The 14,385-nt window shown below is 50.4% G+C and overlaps 1 protein-coding gene across 1 annotated transcript; it reads right to left on the bottom strand.

The window, feature by feature from the left end:
* Positions 1-1,303: 1,303 nt before the first annotated feature.
* OPRL1 (opioid related nociceptin receptor 1) lies at positions 1,304-13,733 on the bottom strand. The gene is made up of 4 exons (XM_042884731.1): positions 13,492-13,733; positions 12,754-13,007; positions 4,438-4,793; positions 1,304-4,163 (listed from the first exon to the last, which is right to left on the bottom strand). Exons 2-4 carry the CDS (start codon positions 12,978-12,980, stop codon positions 3,640-3,642), a joined length of 1,107 nt encoding a protein of 368 aa, XP_042740665.1. The 5' UTR covers positions 12,981-13,007; positions 13,492-13,733; the 3' UTR covers positions 1,304-3,639.
* Positions 13,734-14,385: the final 652 nt, after the last annotated feature.

Below are 14,385 nucleotides of genomic sequence, written 5' to 3'. Positions count from 1 at the left end.
CGCTGGGGAGGACGTAGCCATGCAGAGCACCCAGCCCCTGCAAAGCAGAGCAGGGGCACCAAGGCCCATGCAAAGCTGCTCCTCAGCAGCAGAACCTGAGGGATGCGCAGAAGGAGCAGAGCACAGTTGCAGCTCCTGAAGGAGTTAACAAATCTGCCTTTGGGAAAGGGGAAAAAAAAAAAAAAGCAGACATATTTACAGTCTAGCTCCTCACAAAAAAACACCTTGTAAAAATAGCCCTGGCGACTTGTCAGCATTAGATAACGTCTTCATTGGGGCTGGAGCTGCAGATGGTGGAAGGTGTTGCGGTTCCAAAGGGCAGTGGGCATCAGAAGGGTGATTTCAGCTGGAAACTCACCTGAGCCAGAGGACCTCTGATCTGTGGCACAGGAGAAGATAACTCATCCCCTTTGTGGCATAAAACCTCACCACAGAGGAAAGCTGAGGGCAGAACAGCCCGAGCAGGGGGAGGTGAAGGGGGCACGGCCCCATTGAGCGAAGCATCCCTACGAAACAGAGCATCCTAAAAGCCAGGAGCATGGCAGGGCACAGCTCAGCTCGTCCCTCCTGAGCCCCTCCAGCAGCCAGCCCCAGCCACCAGCAGCAGGGACAGCACTCAGAGCATTAATGAATTCCACAGTACTGAATAAAGCAGCTTATTTTATAGCTTTGCCATAAGAACTCACCCCTGGGTACTTACAATTAACTGGACTAGAGGAGCAATAGAGATTTCTTTTTTTATTTTTCCTCATCAATTTTCTTTCTCTTTTTTTTTTTTTTTTTTTTTTTTTTTTCCTCCTGGAAAATAAAATAAACTAAAATCACCACTGCTAATAAAGAAAGCTCTGCTGATATTCCCCTGTCTGGGTAGGAATATCGATCTCCATGCAGAGAGAAGATGCTTTCCTTATTGCACATCGCACAGGATGATCAATCTTTTCTGGCTATGGGAGATTGCTTAGGCTTTGTTTTCAAAGCAGGCCAATAACTCAGTGCTCTGCAGGACCATGCCCAGCCCTGCAGCCCTGCGGGATGGGACCTAGAAGCTGCAGGAGCTCACACCCCTCTCCATCACCCGTTTTCTCACTTCTTCTGCATGCAGGCCACCTCCAGACGAAGTCAGCACAACAGAAGTCCCAGTGAGCTCAGGAAAACGGGACTGGATGCTTTGGTGGAGCTGCATGCACTCAGCAGGGGTTTCAGGTGGAAACACAAGCCCTCCTGCGAGCGTCCCATCCAACAGCTGCTGACCCACACAGCCATGTCTTTCAGATTGCACATCATTCCAAGCACGGGGGTTTTATTTTCCTTTATTGAAGCACACAAGTAGCCACCAAGGAAACTATCACTTACACTGCAGTAATTGTAAAATCATACCAACACGACCATTTTAGAGGAGAATTAAAGAGCCTGCACTTCAGCTGGGCAGCTGAGCACAAGCCTTTAATTCTGTAGGCACAGTACAATAAAGCTTTTGCTTCCAGCTTTTGTTGCTCTTCTTATAACTCCACCGAGCACGAACAGAATGCCTATACACATCCACTGCAAGGGCCACAGAATTACCCAAAAGCTCAGTAAACACACATTTATTGGTTACTCGATTATGTGAGATTGTTGCAGCATAGTCATTATAACAAAATCCTTATAAAAAGTGCCAAACACTTTCAGAGGACATAAATCTGTTTAAAAACACAACCAGGAGCTATAAAGGGAGCGTGGCTCTGCTCTGGCTCATGGCACTGCAAGGAAAGCCCAGCAGCCACATCCCTACTCATACCCAACACCCCACATCGTGTGGCTCAGAAGACCCCACGCTGCCAGTGGCCAACACCATCGTTGCATCCATGAGCACAACGGCTCATCAAGCTTGCTTTGTTTCTGTCCCCATGGCGTGCCTAGGGCTGTATGAGATTTCCTGGTGAGTGCCTGGGGATAAACATCCATCACAAAGTGCTTACAGTGCCCAGACCTCCTCCTCTCCTGCAGCTACTCAGGGGAAGTGCTACTTGTAAAGTTCTCCCTTATATCCCCCTCCAGATTCCCAGTATAAACTACGAGAATGGTCCCAGCTTGCAGAGTTTACAAGGGACCTGGGTCCTACACAGGGGACGCTGAGACTGTGTCTATATTTTAAGCCCAACTGTAAGGGAAATACTCTACATAGAAATATAACATCAGATATTTTTTTCTTTTCTTTTTTAAACAGCATATATAAAGAACGTGATAGCATTAAAATAGTGGTAAAGTGATACATTAAAAATACAGCATCTCATAGACCAGAGCACAAGAACTACATTCACGTGAAGTCTGTACAGTTTGGCTGCCACCGCAGCCGGCCATCTCCAAGCAAGGGCTACTGCTTTCCTTCCCAAATTTTCCTGTGGCCACAGTGCTTCAGGAAGAACACAGGCCCACTGTCCCTGCAGAGGGCACTCAGTGGCCAAACTCTCCGGGAACACTTGCATGAGCAAATGAAATAGCTGAGCATTTCATTTTACACGAAGGTCCGGAAGAGGGGAAAAATAAAGAAAATCAGTCAGGTTGGTAGAAGATGGGGCACCTCAGCAGCATTTCCCAAAGCTCTCAGCATCAGTGATGTCACTCTGCCAAGATAAATAGGTAAGTCATCTTTTGCACTCACGGAGCAGATGGGGCGGCTCTAGGCTGCTCTTCCTACCAGAAACATCTGCGCCTTCTGGAGGAGCTGCAGGGCTCTCCGAAATGGCTTCCCCCTGTACACAGGTACATGTGTTCATAGGCCACTCCATCCGCTTCATTCCTTCCTCCTCTCACTGAGGAAGATCACCAAGGCATGCTTGGCAAGACAAACATCTTACACTATAGCTGTATCATAGCAATATAGAGACGCATATGTGTATATACAGACATTCTGTCCATTATTACAATGGGAAGATAATGCTAAAAAAAAAAAACAACCCACAAACAATAGCAGCATGTAAACAAGGATTTGTGTCCATTTCATCCATCTTTTCCTCCTCCTCTCCCCTCTCAGGTAGAGGATTTTCTGCAGAGCTCGCCAGCTCCCGGCAGCTTGAATTTCCCTTTCTGCCAGCTCTTCTCCCTCCTCTCCCTCCCCGCATCCTTCCCCTCATGATGACTCATCCTGGAGATGATCTTGGGTTTTGTCTGACGGCTGTTGCCCACTTTGTCTTCAGCAAAGTCTAATTTCAGAGTGGTGCCGCAGGAATAAACCCGTGCACGAGTGCCCAGAGAGGTACAAGAGCCGAGGATCTGAAACGACTCGGGGAGGAAAAAGAAATGGAATAGTCTGCATTTTGTCTGTCTCCCAGCAGCAGAAGCGTAAGATGCAGGAGCAATGCCTGTTTCAAACCCTTAATTCCCAAATTCTCGATAGCCTTGCAAGCCACCAGGGTTTCACAGGAATCAAAAGGCCGATTTCAAATGTGCTCCATAGTGCAGGGCACGTCGGAACTAAAAATGCATTGAATCAGCTCTTTTGCATGCTCTTGCAGCGTCCAGTTTTCCCAACTCCCAAAATTGCTTCCTTGGTTTCTCAGTTTTGAGGTCCTGCTAAAGGGCCGTTATCTGAGTTAGCTCTGACGTGGGAGTGGTTGGACTCTGCTGGGCGACAGCCACCATGGGGATTTCCATGCCTAGTCAGGCCGGATTGTTAGTCCCCTCTGAGTTCTTGCAGGCATAAGCCACATCCTTGGCAATGCTGCACATCCTGTTGGACATCTGGAGCTCCGTTCTGAAGGCGGTAGGGAAGCAGAACTTCTTGAAGCAAGCCTTGAAGTTCTCATCTAGGAAGGCATATAGCACAGGGTTCAGGCTGCTGTTGGCATAGCCCAGCGCTGTGCAGAAGCAGGAGATGGCCAGCTCGAGCTCGCTTTCAGCCTTGGCACCCAAGCACTGGACCAGCACGAAGATCTGGATGGGAGTCCAGCAGATGATGAAGACGGCCACCACCACCAGCACCATGCGGGTGATGCGCCTCAGGTTCCGGTCCTTCTCCTTGGAGCCCGAGAGGACACGGACGTTCTTGAGGCGTCTGATCATGAGACTGTAGCAAATGGTGATGATCAGCACAGGGATCATAAAGGAGAAGAGAAAAACGCAGATGCCAAACACCGGATCCCAGTAATCCACGGGCGAAGGGAGTTTAATTAGACAATCGATTTCTGCAAGGAAAAAGTAAGGAGCAGAAGATCAGTAAGCCCATATCAGGAACAGAAGGACCTTCACATTCCATTTCATTAAAGCATGTTTAATACTGAAAAACAATAGCAGTGATGCAGAGAAGCAACGACAAAGAGGAATGACTTTAAACGGCTTTATAGCAGGGAAATTAGCCACTGTCGAAACCAGCTCCCCCTCAGATGGCTCCCCAAGACAGTAGAGCTCTCCTGGCCATTGGCATAAGAACCCCCCACCCCTCAGTGTGTTTTGACTGACCGTTGTTCTCATTCTCTGCAGATCCCATCACCATCGCTGGGATGCCAAAGACAGAAGCGAGCGCCCAGATGCAGACATTCACCACTTTGGCCTTGTGAGGAGTGCGGATGTCCAGAGCTTTGATAGGATGGCAGATAGCGATGTAACGGTCCACACTCATCATCGTCAGGGTGAAGGTGCTTGTGAACATGTTGTAGTAGTCTATAGAAATAGCAATCTTGCAGAGGACATTGCCAAAAGGCCAGAAGCCCAGGAACGTGTCTGTACCTTGGAAGGGTAAGGTCATCAGACACAAGGTATCAGCCAGAGCGAGGTTAAAGATGTAAATGTTGGTTGCTGTCTTCATCTTGGTGAATCTGAAATGTAAAAAGGAGCAATGGTTAGAGCTCCACCTGACCCCAGTGGGTAAGGCATTGAAGTATGCCAAAGTAGGCATTCATGTTGTGGAGATGTTGCATTCTTCTTACCAGAGAGCTATATATTGAACATCGCCACCTTTTTTGGCCTCCCACGTGCTTCTACCCAGCTTCCACACTGATGGAAATGGTGCTTTCACAATCAGTTTCACAGGCAGAAAGAATTCGCCCTCATAGACCACAAGCAAGGACAACGAACACTTGAAGCTGTCAGGCCAGCTCGTGCTTTATGAAAAATGACTTCAGTAAGGCTAATCTAGGATTTCATCACATACGCCTTCATTATTACAAACACTGGTGAAAGCTTTACCCAGTAAGCTGATTTGAAAGGCATCATATGGTCCAGGAGTAAGATGATTAGCCATTCTGTATGGGCTCATAGCCAAAGGCTACAATTAATGTGAGCTGTCAAAGCAGAACGGGTGAGATGGCCAACGCTGGTTAGCAATGGGCTACAAGACACCAAAAAAAAATCTGAAAGGGAAATGACACCTTGGGGATAAAGTCATGAGCCAATTCCAAACGATTTGTGTAATTTCTGTCACTGGAACAGGCTGCCCCAAAAGATTCACCTTGCTCCAGTGTTAGTCGTCTCCTCTTTGCGCATGGGAAGTGATGCAAAGAAAGTTGTGATCACCAGCCAAGAATATCCAGAGTGTGCAGGAATGGAAACACAGCCGTGACTCCAAGTGCACCTTCCCTTTCAGCTCCAGGAGGCTCCTCTCTCAGACATAAGAGCTAACACGTTGATATCATTTTAAAACTTCATTTCATCAATCATTTAGCATACTAATGGCCTTCACAGAAGCGTTGCCAGAAATGGCAGACAACAATATGTATTAACTGAGGACAAGTTCATTTTGAGGGCAACGCCAAAATCCATAAACCACCGTACAATTTGCACTTTGATATACGTGCTGCAATATGATGAGGCCTGATTTGACCTAACATGCTCTTTCAGTCCAGTCGAGTCTGAAGAGCAAACTCAGAGCCGTGCACCTTCATAGTTCTACCCCTCCTGGGTGATGGGGACCTTGACTCCTGATAGGTGATTTGGGTGCTCAGAGGAATACTGTCACTGCCAGACTCTGAACTCTGCCAGGACACAAGGTGACATAGCAAATTTGCAGTAACCTCACCCAGAGAATCCACAGTTGGGAATATGAAGTCCAATTTATCCTTCCAGAGCTTGTGTTAGAAGCCAGGTGTTTGGAAAGGCCTTCTGCCAGACTGTGGCTTCAGAAAGCAAGAACAAAGGAGCCTATGTTTGCCCTTGAAAGCCAAGGGGAGCTTTTGGAGCAGGTGAATGTTGACGGAAGCATTTGCTGTTCCCACGTAAGCTTCAGTCAGGTGGCTCCTGGCCCAGAAAGCACAGCAGCCGAGCAAGGCAGCGGGTTCTTAGAAAGATCAGAACTTATATAACAAAAAGCACTGAAGGAAAAATACCAGCATCCTTCCTCTTGCAAAGGGGCGAGGAAGCAAGGCACCTCACAAATCCAGCACAACCTGGAAGCTGCCAGGCTTTAGTGCTTGAGGGCTTCCCATGCAATTCTTCCTTAAGAAAGAAAGAAGATTCCCGTGCTGCATAGCATCGTTGTTCTGTACCAGCACACAAAAACACATACAGATAAGTATTGTCAGCTCACGCTTCAGGAAATTAAGTCAGCTAAGACTGTCTTAGAAGATATCTCCTGAGAGCATTACTGCCTCTATCCCTCAGTGCAGGCTTCCCAAAGGCCAAGCTTGTTCCTTCCACCCATGCAGGAGGATTGCACTGTGAGGCAGCTCATCAGCACACCTCCATCTCACTCTTCTTTCTCTAGCACTGTAACTTGAGGGAACAACAGCTGCATTTTTGAACAAAGATGGCCCACTTAACCACATTATATATGTATATAATATCTATATTTCTGAGCAACAGGAGAAGCAAGCAACGATCCACCCATCCACCCGCATCCTCCTGCCGACCTTCATGTGGACTCTGAGGCTGATTTTGTGCTCTTCAAAGGTTGGGAAAATTAATTTGCACCTAATTAATTACTTCTAGCTCCACTTTCTCTGCATGCTGAGAGCCAACAGCCATTATCCCAACAAACCGATGTACCCAAACATTTCCAGAATGTTCAGTACAAACAAAAATCAATTAATCACTTCTCCACAGATTAACCTTTCTTTTCTTTTCCTCCGGGAACTGAGAATGTTCTCTTTCTTAATCTGAACAACAACAACAAAAAGAAGAGAAATTAAACTCTTCGGCTCAAGGATGCTCATAAGTTACCCCCCCTCCGTGGCACAGCTGACTGACAAGGTCTGCACACAGGACATGAGCTCCTGCTGAGCCACTTTCTTGCACTCGGTCACAGAGGTAATTTCCTAATGGAGCATCTCCCACAGCGTGCTCCAGCAGCTCTCAGCTCTCCATCCCACTCCACTTCACCATAAATGTAATCCTGCTCTGTTCTTAAGCTTTCTCAGCTCCTGAAGCCTAAGAAGAATAAAGACCTTTAGAGCAGCTCAGCACTGGGTGCCCCCCTCCTTTCTGCTAAGTGGACCTCCAGCAGTGTTACATGGGGGAAATCCTTCAGGAAAGGGAACCTGCATCTGGGGGAGGGGGACAAGACAGCTTTTCCACATGCTGGCTCTGAGGTGCTGTTTCTCAGGATGGATTCTGCTTGTGGCTGAGCCTCAGGGCAAGCTGCGATGCTACTGTTTTGGCACTGTTCTTCCTGTCCATCCAGCTGCTGTACAGCATGCAGATGCCCCAGGGGTAAGAATCAGCAAAGTCAGATCCTGAAGCTGCAGGCATCAGGGCAGAGGGAACAGAGAGAAGACTTCACGCCCTGGGGAGCTGTGAGCATCACCTCCAGGAGCCCTCTGCCTCTTTGAGCCACTTGGCATCAGCAGCTCCAGCTCATTGGGATGCAGACAGTCCCTTCATCCCCTTCCCGGACACGCACAGATCTGCAGCAGGGAAGCAAAACAGAGCAGAAAGAGCTCAGGAGGGATTTTGCAGAGCTGTTCCAGCCCTGACAGCAGGAATCCGTGGAAATCAGTGACATCCCAGCTCCCAGCCTGCCCTTAGCCCAGAGGTTGAACAAAGATCTGGCACAGACTGTCCTGCATTGTGTCATCTCAGCCATGTACTCACACAGTGCTCTGCACATCCCTCCTGCTCTGATCACTCTCTTGCAGCCAACTCATCTTGGAATTTCTCCCCGTTTTAAGCCTGTTTGCTCCTAATGATTCAACATGCCACAAACAGCATATTTCAGAAACCAGTTTCAGACTATGGAGCCAGACACCACTGAAAAAAACAGCCAGCATCAGCAGCACATAAATCCTATTCATTACCTGGGCAGGATGGTGACCAGCGAACAGGGGTTAAGGAGGCTGCCACAGCACTGGTGCTTTGGGACAGGCAATTCTCTCACCCTTCGAGTCTCCACGGTGTCTGGGTGACAGCTTTGAAAAACAAGCAATGTGTCCCCCCACTGCCAGGGTCTCTGGGGAGCAGCACCAGGAGCCAGCACAGGTGGGGTCAGGGACAGCACATGGCCCTGATCTGCTATGCTGAGGGTTACAGCTGTGCCAACCCCTGCAGCTCACCCTCAGGCTAGCAAGGATGCTGAAGGCTGTCAGGGTGAGGGCTCTAGGATAAGAAGGATGTTTGCTAGCAGCTTTTCTGCAACAGGATGCTCTCATCTCCATGAACACACTGTGGATACCTCTGCTGGACTGATCAAGTCCTAAATGCTGGCCCTGCTCCTGGGAACTGCTCAGACCCAAAAAGCATTGGGAACTGAGTCGCAAATCAAACATCACTCAATTACTGTTGCACATGGGTGACTCCCTTCAACTCACCCCACCAAAGCCAGGGGAAACCAAGAACAGAGGCACTGGAGCTACAGGAGCTGTCAGTAGGAGATGGGCAGGGCTGCCCTGTGCCATGGGCACAGCTTGTCCGTGTCCACAGCTGCACATCTGTCCCCCACCACCCTTGTCTTAGGGATTCCCCTCTCCCACTCTGCACAGCACAGACCCCTCCACATGGTTTTCCTTCTCTGCAATTTACAATTGTCTTTTTTTTGTTTTGTTGTTGTTGTTTATACTCCAGGAAAAACCAGAAGAGGCCAATGTGGGGAGAGCAGATCTCCCGACTGACCTCACTGCATCCCCTGAGTTTGCACTGCATTAACCACTCACTCAATTTCAGCTCCGAGCCACACAGCTGGTCAACGTTCTTCCATTAAAAAGCTTTCTATTAAGAAATCAACATCTCTGAGATGTCCTATTAACTTCATTTTCCCTGGCTCATCACAGCCAGCTGCCCTCAGCCTCCACAGTCAAGGATCGATGGAGGTTTCAAGCAGAAGGACAGACAGCACAGAGCTGCAAGACAGGAGCAGCAAGGCAGAACTCAGGCTGTAAGTAAAGGGGGAAGAGGTCTGGCATCTAAACTGAAGAGCTGCTTGAACTGCTTTGCAGCCATGTACAATTGCAGGGAGAGCTGAGCAGCCCCAGCACTTTGTTGACTGCTCCAGGCTTCCAAGGAGGGAGAGCTGGCACAGAGGGAGGCAGCCACCCCATGGAGCCCCATTGCAAAGAGCCCTAGAGATGAGGCATCGTTCTCAACGAAGCTGATCCCAATGAGCAGATTCAGCACCAAGGAAGAGTTCTCCAGATCATCATTGCCAATCATCACAGCAACACAACTGGAGTGAGAGCGCTCCCCAGGCCAGAAGCTGTGTGCTGTCCATCATCCCCTCCCCCAGCACCTCTGGGGCCATGAAGCTTCAGGGCTTGGTCTCTCTCACACAGCAATGCTTTGGTAGCTCTCATGCATAGGGAGATTCTGGGCAGCTGGGTCTGCAGCACCTCAACCCATAGCCCACATGTCAGTCATGCCCAGTACCATTGTGAAAGCAACACATCTCCCTTTGCCTTCCCTTTTCTTCCTGAAAACAGGTTTTGGGCATCCAGCACTGCAGAGATCAGTGATAGGAAAGAACCCAGCAGTCTGCTCACCCCCACTCACCCCTCAAATCCTCTCTGCACGGCGATGTTCAACTCCTTGTTCTACCCTCATTAAAAGCAGCACAGGAAATGTATGCAGAAGAGAGCAGACAGCAGGAGGAGGGAGGGGAGGCATTCTCTGGGCTGGCGAGGAACTCTGCAATGAGCAGAGATGCAAAGAGAACAAAGCCCCAACCAGGCAGATCTCCACAATGGGCCCTTTACTGTCCAGGAAATAGTGCTCCTGAGAAGAGCCCTTCTCAGTCTTATCCAATTAGTGCTTCCAGCACTGGGAAGGGACTGGCAGTCACATGGTGACCAGCGCTACAAATTAATAGCTCCAGATGTTAAATCACTCCAAATACAATAGAGAGGTAGGTTGGCTTTTACAGCACAGGGGAAAACCCAGAGGAGGCTTTGAATACGTTTTGTCTGAAATACCAAGAGGTTCCAAACTCTTCCCTGTGTGCTATGAAAAAAACTCATTCAAACGGAACAAATAGGCCTTCTTGAAGCCTCCCATTTCCTTCAGCACCCATTTTTTGAGTCTTTGTGTTTCCCCACTCCCTGAAAAACAGAAAGCAGTTACTGCCTGCATCATCAAACTGTTCTTTTGGTGAAAGGAAATACGCCCATTTCTTACAGGTAATCCCGTTATCCCCAGTGAAATACAAGCACAGAAAGGTGAAAAGAGCTTCTGTATGATGCAACACAGTAGATTCACCCATCTTTCCCCATCAGTGGAAGCATTATTGCTGAGAGTCTCAGAATACATTGTTTTGCCAGCAACCGTGCTGGACCCACTAGAAATGGTGCAGCTTAAGGCACGAAGCCCAGCAGCACTGATGCTCAAGAAGTCAGCCAGGCCAACAGCAGCATCCTCACACCCTCACACTAACTTGGAGCTCTGTGTCAATCTGTGTGCTTGGCCCTTGTCAGGTTTGGGATACTGAGTTTGTTTCATCGCTATATCTGCTCCAGAGAGCAAGGGCAAGGAAATATAAGTTCTGGGCCGGAGTACCCAAAAGTTGCTGCTACTCTGTGAGCCCAGAAGGATCACTGCCCATCACAGCTCAGTGTTGCTCTCAGCCACTGCTGAGATTCCAGGAGATACCAGTAGGGAAGCAAAGGACAAGATGTTCTAGGGGAAACTCCAGGGCTAAATGCCACTTTTTCTTATGACCCATCTATATTGCTGGAAAGTATCCAAGCCAAAAAGAGCAGAACAGAAGCCACTATTCTGGAAGTGTGCCCAGGATGCTGGGTTGGGGTATTTGGTGATGCTGCTGACACATCAATCAGCTCTCCTTGCCACATCCTGAGGCTCTCCTTGCTCCTTAGAGGAACTCTGCTCCCCAGAGGCCAACACATGCAGGTTGTCACAGACACCAGCACCTAGCCCACTTCCATGAGGATGAAATGATGGTGGCTGCTCACACCCCATAAGAACTTCTGCAGCCAGCAAGGAAATTCTGAGCTCCTCCTGCCACACACCTAAGGCTCACACACACTCAGGGTCAGGACTCCCTCCCCTGCCTGCACAGCACTTCAGGCACCCTCAGCAGCTGTGGCACAGGAACTTTTCATTGGCAGATTCACTGCTCACTGCATACACACATACCCACAGACACTGCGCTGTGCTGAACAGAAACACAAGCAATCCCAGTGTGGCACTGCTATGCTGCAAACCTCCCTCCATTTCCAGCTTCCCCAGCAGGGCTGTGACCCCTTCTCCTCTCCATAAAGCCATCCTCAGGAAGAGCTCTGCTGGGCAACTCAATGAACAGGAGAGTAGCTTTGTCCTTGGGGCAGAGATCTAACCTATTTACCAACATTCCATTTAGCAGCATCTCCCCCAGCACAGCTGTGTGCTCACTGAAGAAACGCTTTGGGAGCAGAGGGGCTCCTAGCAAGAGCAGGATTTAATCTCAGTGTCTGAATATCTGCTAATTATTTTAGTCATCTTTGCTGAAAGAGAAAACAAAAGTTTACAGTGTGTTTTCTGCACTGGCAGCACTCACACCAGGAATCTGCTAATATTTGTATAGAATGGAAGCTGATTCTATACTACACACAGCACTGAGATTACAAGAGGGATGCTGGCACTTGACACAGAATCGCAGCCCCAACAGTTGCAGGAGCTTACTTTGTACTTGCAGGGTTTCTGGCTGCAGGAAATAAGGTGGTTCAAACCACAGCAGGAGCAGGCAGAGAGGTCAGACAGCGCTGCAGGAGCAGCCCATGCTCTGCACTGTCCTCCTGCAAAGGTCCCCCAACCCCAAAGCCAGAGGAGTTGCCTTTATCTCTGCAGCATCCTATTCACACCCATATTTTCCAACGAGGTGGAAAAGCTGCATGAATTGCATTTACAGGCAGAAAAATGCAAGTCTGAGCCTCCCAGCAAGCCCTACCCTTCAGAACTTGGTTCAGCTTCCCAAATGAAGCAGCACCTGCACCCACAGTGGGCTGCTAGGCACAGTACAGGAGGGAGATGTCCCACGGAGCAGTGGGCACAGCCTGGATGTTCCCAACACTCTGCCCTCCCCAGGACGCCCCACTCCCTGCACAGCAGCTTGCAAACAGCCCCATTTTTTCAAACAGATCTGCTCGCTCTGTTCCATTCTCTGGGTTAAACTTTAGGAGGCACCAGAGGGCAGCTGAAAGCTGGTGGGAACCTTCACCATACCTAGGAAGGGAGAGAAAAGAAAAAAAAGAAAAAAACACAACAAATAAAACCCAAACCATTAAACAGACGCCACACCATTACCTCTAAAGCACACTGCAATTACCGGAGAATCACCAACCTGCTCCTCCTGCGGCACTGATTTATTCTCAGCAGGAGCTCTCCCTGCTCCCAGCCCTCCCCTGCACGCTGTCTGGTGCCTACCTGACGATCACATACATGACGGAGCAGTTGCCCACCAGCCCCACAATGCACACAATGGAGTAGACGACCACAATGGTGATCTTGATGCTCAGCGGCAGGAAGCTGTCTCCCGTGCCGTTGTTGAACCAGTTGCTGGGGAGAAAGCTCAGGTTCAGCATGGAGGAGTCGTTCAGCAGCTTTCTCAGGTCGGGGTCTTCCAAAATATGGGCAGGGAAGAGGGGGTCCATCGTGAACCACCAGCCTGTGCCAAGGACCTGGGGGCACCAAAAAGAGAGTTTTAAGATCCGCTGGCGAAATGGGGCAGCTCACAGCACAAGGAATGCTAGGGATGATGTATTGCCGGGAAGTGTGCAGCCTCCCTCCAAGCTCCCCAGCAGCACGGAAATGGGATGCAGACTCCAGAGCTCAGTGCACCCTGAGCTCACATATCTCCACACCGACAGCACAGCGGGAATGCAGGCTGCACAACTCCATCCCTCCCGGGCGCCGGGAGCCCCCCACCCACAACCCACAGCCCGGATGAGGCTGGAAGCCCCGTCTGCAGCTTTGTGCACCCCAAACCTCCCCTACAGCAGCCCTCCAGCCAGGGCTAAATGCTCACCCCCGCCCTTCCCCCTTCTGCCCAAAGCCAGCCTGCTGCAGCCCTGCAGCATCCCCTGCAAAGCGCTAGGAAAAGCCCAAAGTTAATATATACATATAAAAGATACAGAGATACGTAAAACCCTGCTGGCTGCTTACCTGCGTACGGGTTTCCCTTCTACTGCGGCCGCATCCAGGCAGCCCCGCAGGGAACAAAGCCGGGTTGGGCACGGCCGGAGGCTCCGCTGGAGGAACTGCACCCCCGGAACGCAGGTTTTAAGGAGCAGGGAAGGATGGGGGGGAGAGAAGGAGAGAGAGGGAGGGAGGGAGGAAAGGAGGGAGGACGGCGGCTGGGCAGAGCCAGCCCCGGCTGCCTGGCTGCTGTCACTGCGTAAAAGCAAAGCGAGACTGGGGGGGGGAAAGAGAGGAGGAGGGAGGGGATGAATTAAAAAAAGAAAAGAAAAAGCCAAACCCAGCAAAGCAGAGCGAGCCCACACCTGCGGGCTCCGTCCTCACCGCTCACAGCTGCCGCCCTCCCCCCGTCACCCCGCAGCCGGGGGTCGGCCCCAGCACCGGCCCCCGCCCCCCCCCCCCCCCCGCAATGTCCCGCACCCACCTGGGGCCGCTCCACAGCTGGGAGGGCTGAGCGCTCCCGGAGCAGAAGCAGGATTTGGGAAATTTAACCTAGAAAGCGGCCGAATGGCAGGGAGGGCTGAGAACAGGGGCTGTAAGAGTGGCCAAAGCAGGGTGGGGGGGGGAAGGGGGGAGAGAATGTAACCGAGAGCATCCCCTGCTTTGTCTCAGTTCGAGGAGCACATGGAGCTTCGGAGCTGCAGACCAGCCATGGGATGTGACCACAGCTGTTTGCTATCCCCAAACACGGGGCAGAGGGGACCGTGAGCTCTGCCCCGTTCTGATCCCACACCAAGGGCACCCTGCCTGCAGGACCCCACGCTCTGCTGCCCTGCTCACCTGTCACAGATGGCAGAAGCTGTTTTTTCCAGCAGTTTTGGGGTGCAGCCCAACAGTTCAGCACACATTGGTATGGCCCAG

This window comes from Lagopus leucura, unplaced genomic scaffold (assembly GCF_019238085.1).
Source record: "Lagopus leucura isolate 7727_CA_CO unplaced genomic scaffold, USGS_WTPT01 Super-Scaffold_100045, whole genome shotgun sequence".
In the NCBI taxonomy this organism is placed as follows: domain Eukaryota; kingdom Metazoa; phylum Chordata; class Aves; order Galliformes; family Phasianidae; genus Lagopus; species Lagopus leucura.
This window is presented reverse-complemented; position numbering and strand designations above follow the sequence as displayed.

Excerpts from the sequence above, each read along its gene's own strand:
- OPRL1 (XM_042884731.1), bottom strand. The coding sequence starts at position 12,980 with ATGGACCCCCTCTTCCCTGCCCATATTTTGGAAGACCCCGACCTGAGA. Across the intron at positions 4,794-12,753 it reads GTCATGTATGTGATCGTCAG|ATTCACCAAGATGAAGACAG; the intron begins GTAGGCACCAGA and ends TTTACATTTCAG. Across the intron at positions 4,164-4,437 it reads TGCAGAGAATGAGAACAACG|AAATCGATTGTCTAATTAAA; the intron begins GTCAGTCAAAAC and ends TTTTCCTTGCAG.